This window comes from Amblyomma maculatum, chromosome 6, assembly GCF_055883805.1.
Source record: "Amblyomma maculatum isolate TAMU_Amacu chromosome 6, ASM5588380v1, whole genome shotgun sequence".
In the NCBI taxonomy this organism is placed as follows: Eukaryota; Metazoa; Arthropoda; class Arachnida; order Ixodida; family Ixodidae; genus Amblyomma; species Amblyomma maculatum.
In genome coordinates, this window is record NC_139349.1 from 63428206 (window position 1) to 63448990 (window position 20785).

The 20785-nt window shown below is 43.0% G+C and overlaps 1 protein-coding gene and 1 long non-coding RNA gene across 2 annotated transcripts in view; one reads left to right on the forward strand and one right to left on the reverse strand.

Annotated features, from left to right (window-relative positions):
* The window catches only part of LOC146185887 (uncharacterized), a 358500-nt gene that overhangs the window by 129523 nt on the left and 208192 nt on the right, over window positions 1-20785 (forward strand). The gene's annotated exons all lie outside the window — the stretch shown is intronic.
* LOC146185889 (uncharacterized) overlaps window positions 1-20785 on the reverse strand; it is a 34935-nt gene that overhangs the window by 11517 nt on the left and 2633 nt on the right. Inside the window, exons 10-14 of the mRNA XM_084605816.1 lie at window positions 17731-17837; window positions 12060-12106; window positions 8555-8709; window positions 4251-4415; window positions 1835-1942 (exon numbers count right to left, since the gene is read on the reverse strand). Of these exons, the coding sequence (XP_084461942.1) occupies window positions 1835-1942; window positions 4251-4415; window positions 8555-8709; window positions 12060-12106; window positions 17731-17837 (582 nt within the window). The remainder of the gene's footprint in view (window positions 1-1834; window positions 1943-4250; window positions 4416-8554; window positions 8710-12059; window positions 12107-17730; window positions 17838-20785) is intronic.

Sequence of the window (20785 nt, forward strand, 5' to 3'; positions counted from 1 at the left end):
CCAGTTCAGTGGGGTTGAATAAATACTCGCGCTAGCCACTCCTTACTTATGAATAGCGCTTCGCTTCTGGTCGAGTTATGACTGATTTAAAATAATTAATAAATTTATAGACACCTTTTTCTAAATTGTGCGAATAAACTCTTGCAAACATCATGTTTAACGAATTGTTAGATAAATTTAGCTCGTAAGCGAAGTGCATTATCAATTACATTCTGTTAGAGTTATGCAGCAATGCTATTGATGTCATCAAATCCATTTGACGAAACGTGCCGTATTTGCCAAAAGCAACCAGGCTGCATGGTTTGCTTCAAGCTTGTGTTTTAAAGCCAACACGGATTCCCGGAAGATCACATTTGGTAAGACGTGAGGACAGGAGCTCGCCTTTACTTTTCACATATTTACAGCTTCAGAAGTGGCACAAATTTTCTGCTACCCGACTGAGAAGCTGGACACGCAGTCTGGTTACTTTTGACAAATGCGGTACGTCTGTTGCGATTAAAGGACACATAGAACACGGAAAAGCGGTACCGGGAGTCCCCTACGACGAAACATTGACAGTTTGGATAGAACTTGTTTAGTGAAATTCAAAGCCACGCTAGCTCTCGATGCAGCATTGTGAAGTGTGGCGAGGCTATTACTGATTTCAATTTTTTTCTGATGGTTGGTCGCTATGAGGTCTCCATCTGGAAACTTCGTTGCTCTCTATGCGGGTCCCCAAGATGCCATGTGCAGCACGCCACAGGCAGCATGTGGGCTGCAGTTATAACTTCGCTCTAAATTTATAGCTTAACTTAGGTGATTCAAGGTTCACTTTTGTTGGTACGAAATCACAAGGTGCATAATAAAGTCCGCGAGCATACTTAAACTCCAGCATGACCTCTTTCATTTTGCAGTCCTGCTTTACTACTGAGGATATTTGCATGTAAACTAGATAATTATCACTGACGCACTGTGAAGCCGGCCAACACACGAATGCATTCATAATTTGGTTTCAACGAGAGGCCGATATTGTGTACAATATTTGACACCGCGACTTAGGCTTAGCAACCGAATGCCACAGTTACTGAGACTCCGCAGCGGATTCTGCAAAACGTTCTTGTGTGCATTTTTGAAACGTTTTTACGCTGAATTTACACATTTTGTCAGGTGTTTTCATGCAAGTCGAACTTACGATGGGGGGTTAACGAGCCAGGTTTTGAATAAACAAGAAAAGTTCAAATTTGTTTGCCGACAGGTTACACATGCAAGCCTTCCTCGTTAGCCATGGTAGTCTCATGCGTTCCTTGCAACATGGTGGGTCTCATTGAATTCGTCATGCAGTATATTCACAACCACCGCCATTATTATAATCAAAATAGGCGCTGAGACTCCAGGACCTAGCCCCCTCACTTCGCCCTTTCATTCCTATGCGTTTTTGGGTAGGTTGACATCACGCCTGAGATTTATGTGCAATCCCATGCACCCGAATTGTGCCCTTTCTTATTCTATGCCGCTGCTGGCTTGTTTTCATTTCCGTGCGAAATAGCTGCTTAATGTGTGATACTTTCTGAAAGTAAACCCCGTCCTCTTACTATTGTTTTGTTTTACGTCCTGTTTTTAAATTGTTCAATATTCTCATTTGCTGCCATCTGTCAATTCCCACCAGCTCGAGATTCATATTCGTCGGGCTCGACATGTGAGGAAACTTATTGTGTCTGTCTTCAGGCTTTTACAAATTAAGACCCAAAAAACACGCACATATACATACAAGGAAAGCACAATGGCGGCTAAGGTTTTGAAGCAATTAAATTTAGCTTATTTTCCGCACGAATAGCCGTCCTGTTAAAAATCTTACTTTGACATTCCTCCGTAGTGGTATTAAGCTTGTACTGGGGCTTGCAAACACATGATTCAAGGATGCAGTGCTTCCTTTCATCCGTGCATATCTTGCTGCAGGGCAGTGCTGAAAATGGCATTCAAAAATACGCATCAAACATCATTTGAATTTAAAACGCAGCCTTATCGCCTTCAATGGTGTTTTAGCCAATTTTATGCTGAGATTTGCAGTTAGAGCGTTCTATAGAAATCGAAGTTTTCATGTAAGCTAGAGCGAGGAATCAATTTGGGAAACATGGACGAATGAATGAAAGTTTGATTCACGCAGACGAGGGACCAAAGTACAGGTCTGCCAAAGAGGCTGACAAAAACGAAAAAAGACGCGAATGCCTGTCTATTGTCAGCCTCTCAATACAAACAGCAACTCAGTACGCGGCGTAAAAAGAAGACATGAATAAGTTACACGCATTTGTAAACAAGAGTGGCAAGCATAATACACACATTTATTTATTAAGCGATTGAAGGACTAAAGTGGTAATATAATGCAGGCCCTCAAAGCAATCAGAACTTGTATTAAGCCAAGTGCTTCCAAAAGGAAGAATAACTGCGAATTGAAAAATTGTTTAAAGACTGCCATGGAAGATGATTTATTTACAATAGTCATTATGGTAGGGTGGCGACATATCAAATCTGGTATAGCGTAAAATTGCCTTTACATGTCATAATTTGTACGTATTTCACCCTTGCAGTAAGTTGTGTTTCTTGTGCTGTTTTTGGGTTCCTCCAGGAGATATTTAAAAAAAAAAAAAACATTCTCTTTAATTAAGATTCACTGCATGGAATACGACAATGGCTTTCTTTTCTTTGTTGTCCACATGTTTCCGATTCTTAATGTGTTGTTCTTCTTGAAAAGCAGAGAAGGGTGAGTCCTTTAAGGTGAATTTAAGGGCTGTTCGCTTCTGTAAAATTAGTTTTTCGTCGCTCACCAAACGGATAAAAAGTATTGAAGGCGTGAATATCCTAGACTATAATAGACTTGCTGTTTTTCAGGTTTTGAAGTAGTAGCTGGTTTTTTAGCTTATTAATCAAAGTAATTGATAATATCTCTTAAACGTGAAACAATTTTCCAAAACCGGGTTAAGTGGAGAAATATGGGAGAGGCCTTCGCCCTGCAGTGGGTATAATCAGGCTGATGATGATGATGATGAATTTTCCAGGTATCTTTCGGGCTTAGTGCAATCTATATAATCGTTTTACGGACGCTTATGTCCCTGCCGCCGTCTTAGTTTAAAACCACATATGCTATCAGTAGTCGACTAGGTTAAGAAAGAATCATATAAGGCGGAAGGGCTTGTTGGTGGCACTTGCTATCTGACGATAATAATAGAGCTCTTTAGAACTTGTAATCAGGTAAATCACGCTTAAATCGCCTTGCCGTTGACATGCGCCGCTGATACTGCCTTTTGCTCCGCTTAGCCGCGATATATTTTGGCGCGACGGTGTTCCGGCCTTGGACATGTGCTCGCGACACCATTAATTAGTTTTGGTAGGAGCACCGTACAGTAATCAATGCGACTGTGGTCACGGTTATTAAGAAGTTAGAAGGAAACGAAAGAACTTATCGATCCAATATGCACTGGATGTACCATAAGCTGCAGGAGGAACCTAGTTATATACTTAAAAACAAGCGGCGAACGTGAATAAGAAAATGGCGATGTGCAGAGTACAAAGTGTATATTTTATTTCTCGTGCTCAAAGTTATGGGCCTTTCTTTGGGCCGTTCTGGGCCGTGCCACGTAATACGTGGAACGATTGGTTAAAAATAGAGTTGGAAGTCAGTGTTCTTATTATCTTGTGTTCTATCCCGTCCCTTCTTTATACCTGCGCTGTTACTGAAGTTACAAAACGAACATTCAAAATTATGGAATCCACAATAGTTTTTTTTTTCAAAATTAAATTAAATTGCAAGTTAGCCCAAATTTACACTAGAAGCCGACTAACATTTAAAAAAAAATCTGCGGTATATTTTATATGTTTATAATGGGGCGTACCCCTTGTTCCTGAAGGACTTCAACAAAAGCAGTATGACCACAAGGAAAGGAAGGGAGCACGTGAAGCGTCCATTTTGATGCATGATATATTCAGCTGCGTCTAAATGGACTACGGCAAAGCGGGAAAGACGTTAACAAGAAGCTGTTACCAACGGTCACATTGCGGCAAGTGTATGTTGCTGTTGTTTAATCATATTTCGAAGTGATTAGAACATTTACCGTACTGAGTTAGCCGAATATCTTTCAGTCAGTGGCAAAACTAATACAGATGTCCGCGAGGTAACTGGCGCCAAAACTGGTCAGCATTTTTTGCAGCAGATGTCATTCAACTTGGAGCCAACTCTAATGGTTTCCCACTTATGTAACTTGGAGCTGAATACTCACGGTTGCACACTTGCATAAATATTCCTCCGGACGTCACATTATCAACAGCCCTAGATGTGTCCTTGTTGCAAAGTAGAACAGTTTTGTTGTTTTCATCGTAGCTGCATACCAGATGTGAATGTTCAGTCAGATGCGTGAGTTCACCGCACATCTGAGTAGGACTTACTGAAAAAAAGAAGTTAGGAATAGTAAGAAATGGGTCCATAGCTCGAAGAGAGGAATGAATGTGTCTCAAGTAGGAAAAATTATCCGGAAAAGTTTTCTATTTTCCACGGACGGATCAGTTCATACTATAAAAGAAATAGAATGTAAACACGAAAGCATAACTTGGTAGAAAAATAGCAAAAAAAAAAAAACACAAAGTTATTCAATGAAACACGTAACTGAGAACACAGGAAAATTTGAGTTTCATTGAATAATTCTTGTGTAGAAGTTAAATGACCGTTTCTTCTTTTTTGGGGGGGATTAGTAACGAAAACAGAAAGCGTACTCATGTTAAAACCTAACAGACTAACCATCTGAATATTCTTCTGACACAGGCCGAGCTGTCATGTTTCAATACGCGCGTAAAAATTAGTTTGAACCTTTTCGAATAGAGTAAACAACTCTGAATTGAAAATGGCCAGAGTAAGAAGCTATGATTTAAACTTATGAGTGATAAGATTCAGGGTGTTTAGAGCGCCAAACTGTCATCAGTGTTTCTTTAGCTTCGGGGTTGGTAGCACCCAAGCTTCGAAGCGCGCGCTGTGCCAAGAACATTTAATATCTACAGTTAATTATGCGAGCAATCATGATTTGCCATCCGTATTAGAGAGCGTATGTTCGGGTGCTCTAATTGCTGCTTTGCGAGCTTAAGGATAGGCTGCGATCGTCTGCACATTGTTGGCAGTTTTTGAATCCCGATGCCGTGATTTCGCCTGCTTCACGTTATACCCTCTGCAGCTGCGCAAATCTTGTTAAGTAGAGTTAAGGGAAGGATTTTGAGAGCTCTTATAACAATGCCTGCGTAGGCCTGGAATTACTGTCATATACAATTAACCGACTGTATTCTAGCGATTGGCATGACCAATAACAATTATTGCTTGTTACTGCATCGGAAATATTTTACCTTTTACAACGTAGATTAAGCTTGCACCGCAGGGTTGAGAGTTTACAAAGTAACCTGCCGTCAAACGCTTAAAGCATACCTCGTAGCAGGTGTTTTATGTTTGTTTACTTCGCTCCATGTCTTCTATTTTTCGCACTCTTTGTCGCTGATACAACGCGCGATGTCCGTGGAGAGTTCTTATCTCAAAATGGGTTGCATTCATCTCCGCCGCCCTGACAGGCCGAACTCACAACCTTTTTTAAAGCAACTTTTGTTGGATTGGCAGGGCTGTAATATGTACTATGGGTCACAGCTGAAGGTAGCCGAACTTTTCAATATAACGACGTACCAAGTCCAAAGAGCTGAAGACGGCTGGAAGTCACGGGACTTATTGTGGAGCAGTTTATGTTTTCCAGATTTGCATGATTAGCACGAATGAATTAGCCATACATTTGCGCATTGTAAATATTACATATAGAGACTCCAAAAGCACTGTGCTTGTCATGTAACGTCTGCCTGAAGAAAGTGCGTCTCAATGGCATACATTGGGCTTGTGAAATGTAATGACACTATTTATAGAGTTAAGACCAGAAGGACTCTTCATTCTAGAAGTAACCTTGACAGCAGCAAGTATTTCCGCTATTGTCAAGAAAGTTGCCACCAAAAAGAGACAGGTATAGTGTTCAAATATGTGCTTCCAAGGTTGAATTTCGAGAAACCGGCATGCTTAGCGATTCGCTTCTTCAGACATTGTGAAATCATTCGCAATATAAGTTGCGACAGCAGAATGTGACATGAACGTGCTACCATAATCTTCGGCTCATCAACATATCTCTTTTTTGGAAAAGCAGGAAGAGATCTAGTGACCGCTATAGGGTCGGGATCCACTCAAAGCCGCGTAGCGAAAATTTTCAAAAGTGAGCCCAGGAGACAAGCTGCCACTCTTCATACGTTGCCGCGAGAACTGCTCAAACTAGCAGCTACCATTGTCTTGTTTTGGCAAGTTCTTGCCGATTTCTTCAATTGTAGCCTGCCGCTGAAAATGGGCTACTTTATCTACAAGGGAGAACCTTAAGGACGTGTAGTAATGCGGACGAAACTAATACATATACGCGCCTAGAGTCGTCTACAAACTAACGCTAAATAGTCGGCTGAAATGTGGAGCACACCTTGACTAAGGTTTTTCCTCACTGACATTGTCAATTACTTCAGCAGATTATTTCTTCATTCTTTCCTTTTCGTTTTATTCAATTAACAACATCCCATCATCCAAAGTTTAGAGGAATACTTCAAGGTGCAGCAGCCTTGTAATGAGGCAGTAATTATACGTTGACATTCCCCCAAGCGCGCCCATAGGCATACATATGAAAGTTCTGCAGCTTTCTCAAAAACTTGGTAGTTAGACAAAACTGTGTCCAGATCCGTGGTTCGAACCCAGGCTTTACGAGGAAAGTGCTTTATGAGCTTCGGATTGACCTATTTGATTTAGCCTTACTACCTCATAGCTGGTTGTTCTGGTTAGCTCAGTGGGTAGAAAGACGCGCAGATTGCTTTCATTTGAAAACAAGATACGAATAACAAGCAACGTAATGAAGGGAAATGCGATAAAATGTAGTTGCAGAAGCTGCAGTACTATAATCAATATAACATGGTGAGATATAAAATGTAGTTGAAAAAGTGTTCCTATGAAAACGCATTCTTACAAAAGCTGCAGTGCTCTAACCAACATAACACGGTAACATGCTATGTTTGAGGCTATATTTATGCAGAAATTCAAATTATAAGCATGAACATTTCTTACAGGTCACAAAGTGCATTTCTCACTGACAATGTTATAACTGGCGTACTCTATTAAATTGAAAAGTTCTTTTCCTATCGCATACATTCGTTCACACATAAGTTTCCAGACGATGGAGCTTGTTAGTGCCTTTAGTGTGCAAGAAATGCATAAGTATCTTACATGCATCTAGCAAGAATATGCATTTTAGTACGTACTATGATGGAGATGGAGATGATGATGGTAGTAGGGATGACAATGACGATGAAGTTAGTGAAAATAGTCGGGTAAAGTGGCTTTTACCATTTCCGCTCACAAGCAGGCTTAAGCGCAGTAATGTAATTGTTTTTTTGGTTTATGGAATAATGTGTCTTCAGCCTTTGAAAAGTTATAGCATGTAGGTGCACAAGCTCGATAGCTGCTAGGTTCGGTAAGCAAAAAGAAAGGAAGAAAAACACGAGCTCTAACAATGCCGTATTTATAAAATTAGGCAACAACACAAAACTTTTGTTTTAGCCCTGCAACGTATTAGCTCGGAGTGGAATGGTAAGTTGTTGATGTGGGTGGCTGTCCATCACTCCTGCAACAATGTAGCCCTGTGAGTGAGTATTACTATGGCGGTCAGGAAGTGGGGAAGAGCGCATTGTATGGAATTTAGATTGCGGACAAGACATTCACATATGGCTTGCAATTTCTAAAAAAAAAAAAAAAAAAGAAAAACGAGCTTTCTCCTGCAAACGCGTGCTGAATAACGACGCAGATGGCAGAAACGTCAAACCAATTACATTGTCTAAAACATCCATCGCATATATATCATAGAGCTAAATTCTTGCTGGAAAATAACCGCGGTGTGGAAATATAATTCGGCATTTTTTTCAGTGCTAGAAGAGCAGAAAATCGCGGCTTTTTTAACAGGTGTGGCCGTGGAGCAATCACAGCCTCATAATCCACAAAGAAGCGACCCGTGCGACGGCTCGTCAGTGGGCCCAAAATAACCGCACGCTAGAACGGCTGTAGATTATAGTCTACAAGAGTACATTGCGTTATCTTATCTAAAGGGCAGCGTTTCTTTGGCGCGAGCTAATTACTAGATATTTTGTTCTGTTTCGAAACGCTCTATATTATTATAGAAATGGCATGGACATGATAATATTTAGAATCCTGGACATTTATCTTATTCTGAGCAGTGTCGCAACTGTAGTGTACTTCAACAACCACTACCCGTTCCGACACCATCGGTCATTCATGAAGTACACCAGTAAGGCACGGCCTATGCAACGTATTCTCAATAGGACTCTGCTCACCGACCAGACAGGTGACGTTTTTATCGTCTGAAGGGAGAACGTGAAGGCGTGTCGTTACAAAACATGACGCCAACACATTTTCATTGCAGAGGCCATCTTACGCTGCTATGACTGCAAAATTGCACTTGTTACTTACTCTGCACACTCTCTTTCTCCAAATAAACGTCGTTTCCGAGTAAGCAGCCATCACTCTTCGATGCGGGCTCACAATTGGCGAAGGCGAAAAGTTCTTCCAGAGCTCTAACTGCTTCGTCGTTTTCAGTACTGACATCAAACTCCACTTCAGTTCGACTGAAAAAGCGAAAAGACGAATCCGAAGGCTGTTTGAGGAGCGAGCGGTAAGCTTGCGCGCTAGGATTTTCTTTAGTCGCGCATTCGCCAGTAATAATTTTGTGATTCAGTACGCGAGATGACAGCAGATTTATACATAACACTGGAAACTCCAACGCAGTTCACCGATTTCTTACCTGAATGAACTGCAGCCTAACCGCTATGAATGATTCTTGAAAAAAAAAAAAAAACAATCAAACTAAACCGCGTGGGCATGCAGTGATAATTCATTGTCTGCTGACTAGTCCCACTCGTAGCATTTGGAACAATTCGGAAGTAGCCGCAAATATATTTAAATTTTTCGGAGTGGTACAACCTTTTTCTACCTAGTGTCTTGCACATGCCTGCGTTGCGGCAGTGTAGGGGCGCTGCTTTCAGGGCATACTTCTGCCGACATTTTGCGGGTGTCTACTTAAATCTTTCCGCGCCCTGTGTCCGCACGCAGCCCAGGATTGGGCTTCTGTATACGTGTCCCGGCAGCGTGTGAAGAGACTCCCCGCAAATGAGTCCCTTTGCTCTGGCCGCGGTAGTGCGCTCTCACTAAGAATTGGCGACATTCACAGAACACGCATTTATTCCGCAGAACAATACGATACGAACCCCGCACTTTATTGTTCTTTCTAGGCTACTATGCGCCAGGCGTCCACAACAGCCCGACAGCAGACAGCAGCAGATGCGCGTGCACAAACAAAGGTTGGTGCACACAGAGTGGTGCGACTAAATAACTCCTGTGCGAGCGCCTGCTGATTCCGGTCTGCAGCGGTGGTCAGAGCTCTACCGCGCCTTACTTGACCCTCAACAGAGCTATTTCTCCCCAGCATCCACCTATCCTCTATGGCTCCAAGTCGGGCTGACACTGGCGGGACAGCAAAACAAATGAGCCTTTCCCCATTTAGTCACTATCCATTCTATCGAACGAAGGTTCGTGTATGTCGGAGGTTTCTCTCGAGACACCACGAAGCCTCAACAACGTTTGGGGGATCTGAACCTTATTGCCAGCGGAACCAGACAATTCTGAAGTTTGACTGCGTGCAATATGCGCGTCTACAGACACCACGACGCCTTGAAATTACAGTCAAATTATCACTATTCACATGCCGCAACGCGTCAACTGCTGCGGTAAATTGCTTGTTTTACGTGCCCCGACTTCGGCCACGAAGCAAATGTGTGCCTGGTGGCGCGCATTTATTGTGTTCTTTCGTGATCATCAGTGCGGGATTTTCCTTTCTATTTGTATTCATGCTTATGGAATCATAATCGTCCTATTGTCCGACCACATGAAGGCTACGCCTGAGCCGCACTGGTTCTAATATATGTTCCTATGCAGAGAAAGGCAACAGAAATTCTTTAAATCAGTACGTATATTGGCACGGTACATTCCTTGTCTTCGCTCTGCGCTTATTGCGAACGTGTGCCTCCTCAATGCGAGAAAACCGAAGTTCTGACGCTGAGCCGCTCACGCTACCTAGCTCGCTGGTGCTTTTGGGGTACTCGGTGACTTTTGCTGAGACCTTACTCCGTGACAATATCTAAACATGAAATTGTACTCATGACTCATGGTACATCAATGTTTGGGCTAGTTGATGAACAGAATATAAACGGACCTTAAGCGAGGTTTTGTTTTTGTGTGTGAGAATTGTGGTCTGCTCTACATGACATTCGATATTGGGATAACGTCTCAAGTTTTGCTTACGTTTTCCACGCAAGAATCATTAATAAGTAACCATGCAAGTTATCGAACATGTCCACAAACGATTTCTCGTATATACGATCAGTGGGTAAAAACAATGACAGATAATGTATGCACTTCATGGAAATTTGAGTGATGTACAAATAAGCACAATCGGTTACAAAAGTGCACAGTCCATCATGCAGTTGAAATAAACGGCGCGATGAATAGTAGTTATTAAAAACCGAGTCTAACGAAGCTCTTGTTGAGTCATTGCTAAGCATGGCCAAATGGATAGAGAAGTTCTGAATGTGCTTAAATGCCCTACACATGCATTTTCAATTACTAAACATTGAGAAGCCGCAGACTCACGAAAAACTGGGAATGGTGTTTCTAAGCACGGATAGTTATCCGCCCTACGGGCTAAAATTGCGTTTCCAGAGGAAGTAGAACACGAGCTTAGTTGGGTGCTCGATTGCACCTTAGATCAAGGGAGTTATCATCTCATGATAACACATGCAAATAAAACGGCTTGCATTTGTTTCTGACCCAGAAAGTGTGGACGTCTTGAAGGGACGTACAGCGTGAGCAAATATATCAAGATTTCCTCGCTACTCTCCGACGATAGAATGACAGCGAAGTTTGTAGGGCACCAGTGAAGTCACCACGGTGGCCCTCCTGAAGTTCGGCTGTACGACAAAAATTACAGCTCCACGCGCCCATAATGTCCAAAATGGCTCATAATGTCCATATTGTTCCGTGTCCAAGTGAATTACCTTAATGCTATACAATGTTTTTTTTTTTTGTTTTTAGGAACAGTTGTGCTTTAAGATGTGTCCTAAATTTGTTCCGTCCACAGCGGAAAAGTGGGGACAGCGCTCTCTTCCTGGGCTACTTTGATTTCGAGATCACAGCTGGTACAGCTCCTACATGGTAATACACCCTAGTCGTGGACTGGTGGCTGTAGTGTCGCGGACTGGTGGTTGTAGTGTTTGGCTCTCGAGCAAAATGAACCAGTTGGTGCATGGAAGGGAAGCACTGTGACAGACCCCTTATACTCAGAGTCAAAGAGATCTGTTCACATTAAGGTATTCCAGAAGGTCAAAATTGTTATTTACCTTCCACTAAGGCATGACAAGTAGAACACAGTGTTAATTTAGCAAGTAGAATTGAATTTAGCTTACGCGGCTGCATTCCTGTGGACACCCAGCACTGCAGGTGGTGCATTCTTCGCGTAAGCCAACCATACCAGACAAGCGCACGGGAGTTGCTTAGAGAGCGCGCGCTTCAAGATTACCTGGATGGCACATATGTCGTCGAACGTGCAACAAAGGAGTTGTTTTTCTTAGGGATATGTTACAATAATGACGACGCTTCCGAAATCTAGTCTGGAGAAAATTACCTCTACAGTTGTTGCGGTTAAGGTATGGGAAACGTGATGGCGAGCTTAAATAATGCAGAATTTTTAGTAACATTGATGGCGTTTCTCTAGAACGTTACCTTGGAGGTTCAATCTGTTCTGTCTTTGAAATACATTATCTATGCATTTACCTATTCCTGATTCACTTTTTTTAGGAGTATCCACCTACCAATGCCAAAATGAAATTTATGCTACGGTAAGCAGCAAAAAGTTGGCACTTACTTGCAGCGTATGCTTGATTTGATAAAATTTGGAACCTTATCCTTGATCTGTAATAAAGACATATCGTAAACAAACACAATAATATATGTTGCAACAGGAGCGAAGGAGGTGACGTAGAAAGCTTAAGAAAACAGCAATAAAATTAAGTTGCGTTTGATGGCACCCAGCTTTTAAATTTAGTGTTCGCTGTTTCATTCATTACATCCAATAGGCGTAACAAAACACATGATTTCTGAATAATGGGGATTAGAAAACATGGTGCATGCTAACAGTGCTACATGGATGATGAGTATTGACTTTGAGTCAATACAGGGTGGGTTTGGAAATAATGGAATTATTTTTTAAGGCGAACGCCTTTAATGGCTCATGCTGTCATGGACAAAATGTGTCCCACTTTTTCGGCGACTCTGATTGGCCGAGGCGGGATGACGTCATAGAGGTCTCGAACAGTCAGAGAAGCACCACAGTATGCGCGAATGCGTGCATATGTCAATCATTTTTCAATTACTGATTAATAAATAATTACTAATTGAGTAAAATGAAATCGTCATTTATTAATATAGATTATTTTAATAATTATGAATACATAATTATAAATAGCGTGGCGTGACATGGTCCATAGGGTCACGAAGAGTCGGACACGACTGAACGCCTGAACTGAACTGAACTGAATTATAAATAAAAATTATGTCTATCTAATTAATTGCCAATTAGTGCCAGTTGCGTAGCAGAATACGGCTCTCAGGCTTTCGCCTTTCACTACTTTAGTCGCTAAAGTCCTTCGTAATTTTTTTAGGGCGCTGCTGTCTGCCCTACTGAGCTCGGATTGGTCACAGCGGTACGCGATCAAGTTTTCTTATAAACTTAGTAAGAGTCTTGATGACGCGTGCCAAACGATTCAGCAAACCTACGAGAAACCTGCTTTGTCATACTCTCCTCTTTAAAAGTGGTTAAAGGCGTGTGAGGAGGGCAGGGAAGATGTCAATGATGAATCCTGCTCTAGACGACCGTGTGACGAAAATGTGACTCGTGTTCGCAATATTTTGAACACTGATCGTCGAATTGAGTGAGCGGATGATAGCAGAGACTCTCAATATTCAAAACATTACCGTGCACGACATCCTGACAATTTGAACATGCGGAAAGTGTGCGCCGAGCTGGTCGCCGAGTTGTTGACTGATGACCATGAGAACCGAGTGGTGACCACTACCGAACTTTTCGACCTTATTTGAATCTTCAAATTGAGCCTTCAGTGTCGTTACCGGTGATGAAACAATACTGAGCACGACCCAGATATGAAGCGCCAAAATTTCGAATGGCACGCTTCAGAGTCCTCTCGCTGCAAAAGCACAAGAATGAGCCAGTCGAAACTGAAACATTGCAAATTGTATTTTTTTTTTTTCTGCCAAGGCTGTGGCTCGTAAAGAATTCGTACCTCAAGGACTGGCAACAACGCTGTGTACTACGTGTTTGTGCTCGACAGATTGAGAAAAAGGGTCCTCCGAGCGCGAAAGGAGATCGCCGATACCTGGCAGTTGGACCACGACAACGCACGCAGGCACGCTTCTCTGCGCGTAGGGGAGTTCCTGCCGAAACACAACTTGGCGACGCTGCCCCAGCCCCTCTACTGACCTGACCTGGTTCCGGCAGGCATACTCTTTTTTTCGATAGTCAACAGTGTCCGAAAGTAGTCTATTTTGGCACATCGAAGTGATCTAGACCGCCATGACAAGACGCTAAACGAGGCTCGTGTGAACGCCTTCCAGGATGAGTGCATTGCATGGCTACACATGGCATAAATGGATTACTTCAAGGAATATTAAACGTTTGTAACGATATTGAAATGTGAGCTTTTAGTCTCGCCTTCTGTAGCTTAGAGAAAATAAAAAACTGATTGATTGATTGATATTTTGAATACTTTTTTCTGCTGAGAAGATTTCATTACGTTCCGTATACACACTGTACATTGAATATAAACGCATATTTTTTCACTTTCTTCACTCACAGTCCCTTGTAGTTGTGATTGCAATAAAATGATGCGATTCGTGAGGATGCGATTCTTAATTAGGCAGCTAAACGCACAGGAAACTAATAAATGCAACTGCCCTTGAATACATCAGTGACTACTGCGCTTCGCGCTGTCGGGTACCATTACAGCAGTGCAGTGCTCCCAGTGGATTAAACAGCATGTAAGCCAAATGTAGAGTATCCGTATTGCCAGCTTCACGCGCTTACCCAGTACAGGCGATAGCACGCAGAATCACGCCAGCGTTTTCTCCTCATCTCTCATGGGTTCATTTTCTGCCTGCTTCTAGGGGCGGAGTACCATCGTACTTTTCCTTTTTGGCAGATGCTAAGCGAAATCTGCAAGTGAGCTGCACTTAACGTCTCTTGTGCGTTAATATGTAGCGGCCGAGGAGATCGCGAAAAAAAAGAAGAACGCAATAGCAATCCAGCCTTGCTCGAAACAAACGAGGTTTTTGTGCTTGACGCTCTAGATCACAAGACAAAATTCAGGTTGTTTAAGTAGACACTGCGGCAGTGATGCAGGTACCACATGCCGGCGGAAATCCTAACCCGACAGACGATACGGAAATTGTATTTCCATTGAGCGCCCGTCGTATGAATAGCATATATTGTTAGATTATTTAGTCGTATTTATTTCTTTAACGGACACTACGCCTCTTACCTGGGCATAAGCTGTTCTAGAAAAAAGATAATGGTCGTAGCGCCAGTAATTAAAAAACCAAATGTATAATATAAAATTAGCTGGGTTTAGCTCTAGTTAAACCTGGTAGGTTGCGTAAGCAATAGTGCATTAAACCCATTCGTTCATCGGCGTTGTTCATCTGTCTCTTAGCCCTACCGGGGTGGCGCAGTGGTTACGGCGCTCGACTACTGTGCCCAAGGAAGCGGGATCGAATCTCGGCCTCGGCGGCTGCGTTTCGATGGAGGCGAAACGGAGTGGCGTCCGTGTGCTGTGCGATGTCAGTGCACGTTAAAAAAACCCCAGGTGGTCGAAATTTCCGGAGTCCTCCACTACGGCGTGTCTCATAGCCTGAGTCGCTTTGGGACGTTAAACCCCACAAAACAACCAACCAATCATCCGTCTCTTGAGCCCGTGGTTGCTTTGTGGCAGCAGCAAGCCGACGAAGCTTCTCTTTCTGTTTATCAGACAGCATGGCGAATGGTCCGGCAAAACGCGCTTTTTTTATACTCAGTTTCCACCTCCTCTCCACGTTCTGAAACATCTGGCGAGAATGCAGCGCCTCTCCCTCAGCGTCGCCAGCGCCTCCACTCGGCAGCGTCGCAGCTGTAGCTGCGGGCTGCGGGTTTACCCGACGGCTTGAAGAGGGGCCCCATCTGCGGTCGCTCTAAAGGTCAAACGTGGCTACCGGCCGGGTTTACGCGAGGGGCTAAAACATGGCGTAGTATTGCTTACGCAATAATACATTAATCTCCAATAGATTCGTTATGCAATCACACTTTAAGTTCCTAGTACTTGTCTTTCGAAATATGTCAGGCGCAGTGATTACCACGCGGAATTTGGTGCGGTCCAGATCACCGAGATGTTCAACAGGAAGTAGACTGTGAGTGTGGGATATAACCTCTGCGACCAACGCATACCCCGCCGCTATGGCCACCCGCTGTGATGTACGCGGCGCCAAGCCTTAAGGTACGTCACCCTAGATCGTTGATTGTAAAAAAAAGGTAAATATTTTGACATAAGAATTGAGACCACAATACTGTAAGTGCGGTGTAACCGAGTTGGCGTTGCGATTAATTAAAAAGAATTGTTTTGTTAAACATGGGAGGTATTACGCCTACAACGGGAAAGTGTTATTGTTCATTAGAGCGAAAATTATTTCCAGACTCTTCACCTTCGTGCTTTTAATTTAAGTGACAAGTCTTGGATGACGTATATAGTCCCTGCGAATACTGCGATTTTGTAACGAAATTTCTATTGAGTTTTCTAAATTTCTCATTTCACTCAAATGACCCCTTTTCCCCCAAATGAGCGAATTGCTCCGTGAACGCACTTTTGCAACAAAGCGTCCACTCCACAACAAATTTCGAGAGTGTTTTTTTTCAGCTTGAGAGACTTGGATTTCATAATTTTGCAAATATCAAGTGTTGATTAACTGGTTGACATAATTTGAAGCTCGGCAAAAAGATACTGAGGCGCACGTATTTCGGTTTAACATTTGCATTGTAATGAATTGCCTGAAAAGTTTGAGCATCGCAACTTACAACAAATCCAATATGCATTTGAAAATAAGGTACCCGAATTGTTAATAAGTACTTTCTCATTCAATTTACTGAATATTTTAAAGCATTGCTATAAAAAAGGCTTATTTTAATACCAGCAAAAAAAAAAAAGGAGCCCTAATGTAGAAGAGTTATATTTTCTATTATTACACCATAATGGCTGCAGGCTTAATGCATCGCATATGCGGCCGATATTGTGTCTTAGTTAATTCAAAGAACTAATTTATCCAACGCGCATTCAACGTGTTAGTACATACTGATCACAGGAAATGTTGCCGAAGTATGAACGGCCCTCAGAGAGTGATGCTTTTTGATTTTTTCGTTAACTCAATTGATGGTTATCGTTACCAGGGCCCGTATTCCGAGTTTGCGTCGTTATCAAAGTGTCGCTATCTCACGTGACCTTGGTGGAAACGTCGGAACATGATTTTGCCCCTTTTTCCGGTTCCGTAGTGGCAACACTCAGTTCCGGTGTTTTGACCAAGAAGATGACTCGAGGTCACGTGAGATAGCGACACTTCGATAACGACGCAAACTCGGAATACGGGCCCAGGTTAGCAGTGCGAAGTTGACGCATTTATTTTGAGTGTGTTTTTCGACAGTCGGTGTTCCTAAGGCACGCATTGGGGTTTTTATATTATTTTAGCGCCGACTAGATAAACAATTCTGCAAACCATCTAATTCTGTCGATAATGTCACATATAATATTTGAACAATCTTTAAATTTGGTTTCGCTGCTTCAGACTTGACGGCGCGGAAGATGGTTCCAATCCTTAAATCTCATAAACAACGTTGTCGTAAAAGCCCTGTTCTTGCGTCCCCTATGAAATTTTGAGCCAATCCACTCAAATTATCACCAACGTCAAAGGGCATTTCTTGTTTCATAATTTTCAGTACAATACTCGACGGTGTTTCACGCAAGTGATAAGCGGCAGGTGCCATTCAGGTGTTCCTTTCACAGCATTCGGCACCTATGGACTAGTGTCGTCCGCATAATTCTAGGCTGTTACGTGGCGTTTGAGAAGGTATTGCACCGGGCACTACTTTTTGAGTTCAGCACACGTACCCTGTAGACTTCTCGGCATTTGATGCTTGTGGATTTGTTTTTCAAATCGTACATGGTTTTTAAATGTTGTCCAAAGCAAACCAAGCTTTATGTTTCTATGTCCTGGCGTTCCAGAAGTATGGTTATCGCTTCCCTATTATTTTGAATTTACAGTGGTGACAAGCAGCCCTATATGGCTGCTCCTGCAATGTACTGGAAGCTGCAATATCTGCTGCCTACTCATACCCGGGCCGGAACAAAAAATATGAACATGGGACATGAAAAAAATCTACTTCCACCGGAGGCACATTGAAACACTTGCCATTCTGTGATAATAGCGAGCAAAAACAAACTCACCGCTTTGATAATTTGCGGAAGGGGAAGATCGCACTCCACATTTTCTTCGCTGTATGTGTCAGTACGAGCTTTACGGACGACCCTAAATCTGACTGTAGTTTTCTGAGCTGCAAGGAATGAAGGGAAACACCATTGTAAAAACGTAACCATGCTTATATGCCTTTTGCAGTCAAGAACTCGCACACTTTTCGCCTCTTTCATTCGGGAGAAACACTCGCATTATACATACTCCGCCCTGTATGGCGACGTGCAAACTGAAACGCTATGTTCCTGCCTACATTCTCTCAAGTGCCCACTGGCTTGATCCGCTCGATTTTACCGTCACGAGAAAAGGTTTCTGATTGCGATACACGAAAGACACATTATATTGGAAAACGTCCTCCATGTCACTAGAGGTGTCGGACATACATCACAACCATCATATCACACACCCTTGCCTGCTGCAGCATCACATGCAGTTCATTGCGCACTACTGTCTCTTATGGCGAGTTCGAATGGGAGAGTAAGTGCACTTGAGAGCACTGCGAAATTGCTGTCAGACAAGTGGGCGCCCTCCAGTGGAAGAGCAGGAGTAGAATCACTCGCTTCCAATGGTAGAGGAGGAGGGCTTTTCCTCCGCTCAGAGCAGCTGAGTACACTCTCGGCTGCTCTTTCGTCTAAAGCGAGTGCAGAGGAAGTCACATGGCATAAAGCTCATATCCGTGCCATCTTTTTTTTTTTTTCTCTTGAGTCGGCGACGCTCAAAATGGTGGCTGCAAACCGCCGGCGCTCGGCAAGCGGAAAGCATTGCTCAGGTGTTGTGTGCATGTTTGAGAGTCGCTGCTATCGTCAAAAGGCCCAAAGAAGGCAGATCGCTGCGCTGTAAGAACAAAGGCATACAAAACAAGTGGTTCTTCACGGAGCGTTGGCCTCTACTCGGGTTTCAACTGCCGCCACTGCGGGCAGGCGGATAATTCTGGGGAGAGAAGTGCGGTGACGTGGTCGTGCCGCGCTGTTCTCGACTCGCAGAGAGCTTTCCCCGTGGGAGGACAGTTACACCCTCGATCGGCGTGCTCTTGTATTGCTCTGCAATGCTCGGCGCCTCTGCTCTTGTCCCCCCAATCGAATGTGCTATTAGAATGCCGAAATTGCATTGCAACCAGAGCATGTGTACGCGGAACTTCAACAGCTCCTAAAATTACGGTAAAGTTTTCAGTTACACTGAGGAAAAATATCTTTGAGAGATTACAGCGTAAGCTTTCAGCGCTAGGTTGGACAAGTGGACTAAACCCGCCACACCTTCAAAGGAGAAGTGAGGAAGTGCAGACAAGCGTCGGTGCACCGAGTAGTGCGTGATCTTGGTGAATCACACTTAGGATGAGCACAGCTCCACTTGGGTTCCACGAAACGCCGTTGCACCCAACCCGATAGCAAACTCATGCAAATTGGCAGGCAACACGAAGCCCCACGTTACTCCTCGTACGCCCTCCCAACCTTGACTCGCAGCTGGGTTAAATGCAGTGCCGTTCGCAGTCCGTGTTCAAGCCAAGTGTGATTCAGCCTTTTCTCACCGTGCTTTGGGATCGCCAAACGGCAACGGAAAGATAAAATTGTTTGATTTCGAACCCCACGGGACTGGCATGACCTAAAACGAATTTTCGTAACACAGGTGGTGAGCAGCACGTATCTAACCAAGAGCGTGAGGTGCCAAAGTGCCATGAAAGTTAAAAAAAAATTGTAACGACGCAGTGCAGCAATCATGCCGACAACTGAAGGGGTTCCTAAAAAAAAAACATTTCGTCTAACTTGCACCACCGAGGCCCTAATTCGGCGGCACAACAGCAGGAAGAATAAAATCAGTTTTATTGTTGGCGGCGCTCAGTCTGAAGCTGACAAAGCATTTTGGCGATAACGTGCCTGAAATAGACCATAATCACAAAAGCAAAACGGGAAGCATTATGGGCTGCTGCGGTCATTCAAACCAAACATAGTGGCATCTTGCGTCAGAGAGCACAGTACTTCGCGGCTAAATTTCAGCTGATCATCTTTCTAGTAGCTGCGTGTCATCAGCTAAATGATACCCGCCTGTGGTGACAATACTAGTACAGTGGAGTCTGAAATGGTTTTAAACTGACAAAGCTGATATTAAAATTACAGTATTTAGCGACACAGCCTGCATGTGCCATTTATACTGCGTTTCGTCCAAGTCCACCAGTTACACAAATACTTGGCTTAAGCAAGTTTTTCCTTTCTGTCATTCATTAATGTTGAGTTAACATTGAGATGATTGTTGACTTAATATTGACATTAGTTATTCAGTAGGTAAGCGTCGAGCAAAAGAAAAAAAGAAAGCGAGTTTCGTCCAAGTCCACCAGTTACACAAATACTTGGCTTAAGCAAGTTTTTCCTTTCTGTCATTCATTAATGTTGAGTTAACATTGAGATGATTGTTGACTTAATATTGACATTAGTTATTCAGTAGGTAAGCGTCGAGCAAAAGAAAAAAAGAAAGCGCATTCTTTGGAAGATTTTATTCAGTGGTGACGCGTATAAGTATATTGCAATGGATTCCTGACCATCTGTCATATGCTATTCAGTAGATATCACTAGACAGGCTACGTACCTTCCATGTAAAAGTTAAAATTTGGACTGTTACACTAGGCTTATTTGTTTTACAGGTTTCTAGCTCACTTCAAGAGATTTTTTAGATTTTAGAAAATACGATTCTCGTCGCCCTTTCAACGTAAGAAATTTTGAGCTGGCTCAAGCCCATAGCCACAGCCGCACAGTGCATAGAGAATATGCACATAGACATACAAGGGCCTGTCACACAAAGTCATGGTTGTCATGTGCTCCTTTTGCAGCGAGAATCAGCCTTGTAGTTAACATGTCGTGACTATATTTGAACTTACGCTATTACAGAAAATAAAAATTTAAGAAAAGGCGCTTTTAGGCTTGAAAAGCCTATATTGAAAAATCGTTAAGACTGTAAAGGGTGAAGAGCGCTCTATATTAATAATCAAATTGTATAATCGTAGGAGGAAATAAAGCGCACTTGCTCTAACCTAACAATAAA